This window comes from Sinocyclocheilus rhinocerous, unplaced genomic scaffold (genome assembly GCF_001515625.1).
Source record: "Sinocyclocheilus rhinocerous isolate Xijiao unplaced genomic scaffold, SAMN03320098_v1.1 scaffold5693, whole genome shotgun sequence".
NCBI classification, from domain to species: domain Eukaryota; kingdom Metazoa; phylum Chordata; class Actinopteri; order Cypriniformes; family Cyprinidae; genus Sinocyclocheilus; species Sinocyclocheilus rhinocerous.
In genome coordinates this window covers 23,820-27,602 of record NW_015670977.1, presented here as the reverse complement: position 1 = coordinate 27,602, position 3,783 = coordinate 23,820, and the positions used below count along the sequence as shown (strand labels likewise).

General features: G+C 40.1%; 1 protein-coding gene across 2 annotated transcripts in view; it reads right to left on the bottom strand.

Annotated features, from left to right (window-relative positions):
• Positions 1-2,346: 2,346 nt before the first annotated feature.
• plgrkt (plasminogen receptor, C-terminal lysine transmembrane protein) overlaps positions 2,347-3,783 on the bottom strand; it is a 5,944-nt gene continuing 4,507 nt past the window's right edge. The window contains exons 4-5 of one of the 2 annotated variants that reach the window (XM_016546343.1): positions 3,393-3,502; positions 2,347-3,030 (exon numbers count right to left, since the gene is read on the bottom strand). In XM_016546343.1, coding sequence (XP_016401829.1) covers positions 2,903-3,030; positions 3,393-3,502 — 238 coding nt within the window. In that variant the 3' untranslated portion in view covers positions 2,347-2,902. The remainder of the gene's footprint in view (positions 3,031-3,392; positions 3,503-3,783) is intronic. The other variant, XM_016546342.1, reaches the window with a different exon arrangement.

The following is a 3,783-nucleotide window of genomic DNA, read 5'->3' as shown; positions in this document are numbered from 1 at the left end:
TTGATCGCGTCCAGTGTAGTCAGACTTTAGCTGTTGTAGACACGGTGTTACTCACCTATTGAGAAGAAACAAAGCAACCTCGGCGTCCGATCGCAGGCCTTCGCTCCTTGAGTTCTCTCCAGCGCTGGAAAGCTGATCCGATATTTACACGTGTCCTACTTCTTGCCTTATCGTTCCGCAGACGTTTTCCTCTTTTGTTTTTTTATCCGCCATCTCTATCTTTCTGTCGCTCGGCTCGGCTAATGTCCGTCCCATGCACTGAACGCGCTCTCCTCCACATCACGAGTAGACACGCCCCTTATTGCTGATTGGCTACAAGTTTGTTTTGCGATTCGGCCCGAATCAGTTTTCTAACGCGTTTTTGAAAAATCACATACCCTGCCTTTAAATCAGATCTGATTTAGTTCTGGTAAACATTGACTGTAAATGGCGAAAAAACGCTTCCAAAACAAAGCGGGTTCACCGCGATAGAGAAGAACCATCTGTGTTCTCCAAAGAACCTTTCATTGATCGATGCTTAAAAAACATTTTTTTCTTATTGTGAAAAACAGTTTAAAGAGCACTTTTCTAATGGGGAAGGTTAGGGTTGTTTTGCATGTTAGCATCAGTGCTAATGAACGTTATTCTGATTCTGCTGTAACCAGAGCAGAGCGAGTCACTCACAACACTTGCTTTTATTCGTTTGGCGATTCTTATGAACAGATTATTAGTCAGTAAATATGAAAGTTGCAATCAAGAAGTTGTTTATTCATGTGGTCATATGAACAGATGTGAAATAAATGAAGCACTGGGACGATCTAACAGTTCAGTCCTTCATCATCTTCATCCTCCTCATCATCATCAGCACAGGAGGCCGATGTCGTTTTTGGTGCAGCCCTGATTGCAGCACATTCCCGCCAGTCCCAGAGAGAGGTTCCGCTTCCGCCGGTCGGGCGCTTCCGGTCTGTCGCTCATCATCACCGGAAGCAGCTCCGGGAGAGACGGCTCTTCTTCTGTGTCCAGCGCGGCCTGAAACAGCAGCACACCTGCGACACACACGAGGAGGACTCTCCCATCATCACACACACACTGCTGTATCACTGAATCCTCAATGAACTGACTTCAGCTGAAACATGACTCTGTGATTACTGACACTATGTTCCTGTTTAACTCTGTAAAGCTGCTCTGACGCGATCAGGACTGTATACAGAGCTACAGATAAAGGGGACTTGAGTTGATATGTAGTCGGTGATATTTCAAAACTGCAAATATACACGAGTAGGCTAATTCCTGACATTATTTTCATATATGTGTTATTATTAGTCTATCACATTGATTTATTATTAGAGCTCATCGTCTGGGATTCATATTCTTGCGCTTTCACCTGAAATGACATCTGAAATACGAAAAAAAATGACGAACAAATGAAATTATTTCTGCTGCTAAATGGATATTTTCTTGTAACAAATGCAGACTGAGATGTTTAAATAAGCCAGGACTTTATATCGCTTAAATTAGCATAATTTATTGATTGTATGTTTCTAACTAAACCAATTATTGATGATGATGAGGATGATGATGATGATGATGATGATGTAAAGTACATACTGTGCTGGTTTTGAAGCATGCTGTTATTTAAGTATCATTGTGACATTTTTATAGTTTTTGAATACTTTAAATTAGTTTTTTATTTTTGTATTTAATTTTACTTTTAAAGTTTTAGTAATTCTGTTATGTTTTTGTCTTTTTTTTTTCGTTTTTAAAAATGTCTATAAAGTTTCTATTAATAAATAATAATAATAAAAAATTCATTTCAAATTCTAATTTGTAGTACATCATTAAACTAAGCAAAGAAATGTTGCTCTGGGTTTACGTTTTTAAAAATATTTTCAGTTAACGTCTATTTTATTTCAAGTAGCGATCTTTGTTGAACGGGTTTAGTTTTTGCTGATTAACTCTGTCAGGATGAGGATGATGATGGTGTGAGTACATCTGATGAAGATGATGATGTTCTGGTGCTGATGAAGATGATGAAGATGAGCACGTACCGGGGCCCTGCGCACTCCTCCGCCACCGGGAGCCTCCGCAGGTGAAGATCACGGCACACACACACACACACACACACACACACACACTCTCTCACACCCACACACACACACACACACACGCTCTCTCACACACACACACACTGATTGAAACTCATTATTGAGCTCTTTTATATCCATAACATTCTTTTCTAATTCCTGACATATTGCGGACATGGATTATTATGAATATTGATTACAACTGATGAATGATGTCACAGCACAAATGTTGTAATACTATTTAATGAGAATCATTTATTTCCAATTTCATAATTTCATAATTTGGTCAGAAATTTTACAAAAGAAAATCAACCAATAAAAGATCAAGATAAACAATCGGCTTCATTTTGAAGAATCACATGTGTATAAAATCAGTCCAAATAAAATATTGTGGTTATGTATCACACACACACACACTCTAACTCGGAGAGAATCCTCGACACATTCGGGAAGAAAAACATTAAAGTCCGCTTTAACAATTTATTGTTGAACAGAAAGCTCATGATCACAATAAAAACTGAACACTGTTGGATTCTCCATTATAATAATGAATCAAGAGGAAAATACACACGACATCTTTTAATCATATTTAATCTCAACATGCAACATGTTTCTTCCAAAGCAAGATGGAAAAACGTTCCAACAATTAATAATTAGGCAGACACCTGAGAATCGACTCATCACATGATGATCAATGACACCGACAGCAATTTTGGGTGAAATATTGGCTTTGTGTTAGAGGACTGAGATCGCTCATTTGAGAGCTTCTCAGAGGAGCTTCCAGCTTCAGTTAATTGAGGAAACATTGCTGGAGTCGATCTGAGGTGACGTCAGGATTCTCATCTCTCCAGCAGAGACGTCAGATGCGCTTTGGCTCGGCGAGATTTCTCGATGCTCTCAAACGTGGGCATCCCCTGAGGAAGAGCCAGACGCTCGCTCTCAGACACCATGATGCTCTCGGCCTCCTCTGTATCACATCAAACAGCACTTTAACAACGTCTCACAGTCACAACGACAGCATTATTCACATTCACCTTTGGGAAATCAAAGCAGGATACTTTTGGAGTAAAGCCAATCAATAATCAATCAGTCATAATAGAGGAAACAAAATGATCATCGGCGGGCGTGAATGACGTAACGTGAGGTCAAAGGTCACGCAGCTGCTTTGAGTCGAGGTCACTGGGCCATTTATTTCTCCTTCAGACATTTAATCACTAACAACGTCATAAAGGCTGAAGATGAAGCAGTTAGATATGAAATGCATTTTTACTCCAGATTGATGAGCAGAGGTTTCTGGGTAGTCTGGTTAAGTGTGGTGTTTGTTTGTACCCCTCATGCGGTGCATCAGCGATCCGTAGGCCGCATCCACCTGATACGCCAGGACGAAGCTCAGAGGAACCACAGGAGCCAGCAGAGCCGCTTTCCTCTTTCTGACGGCTCTGTCAACATACAGACACGCTCACAAGCACTCTCACACGCGTGTGAATCTCTGAACATGTGAGCAGATCAGACGCTCGCTCTCAATCACAACAGCAGTCCTTCCAGTTGATCACTGAATCAAAATGTCGAATTTTTTGGCGATCCTGCATAATTATTAATTTCACCGCAATATAATCGCAAAAATTAAGGTCTCACAAAACTTGTAACTATAATTATCTAACTGAATTATTCCTAATTTGTGACCCTGGAGCACAAAACCAGTCTTAAGTGTAAATTTTTT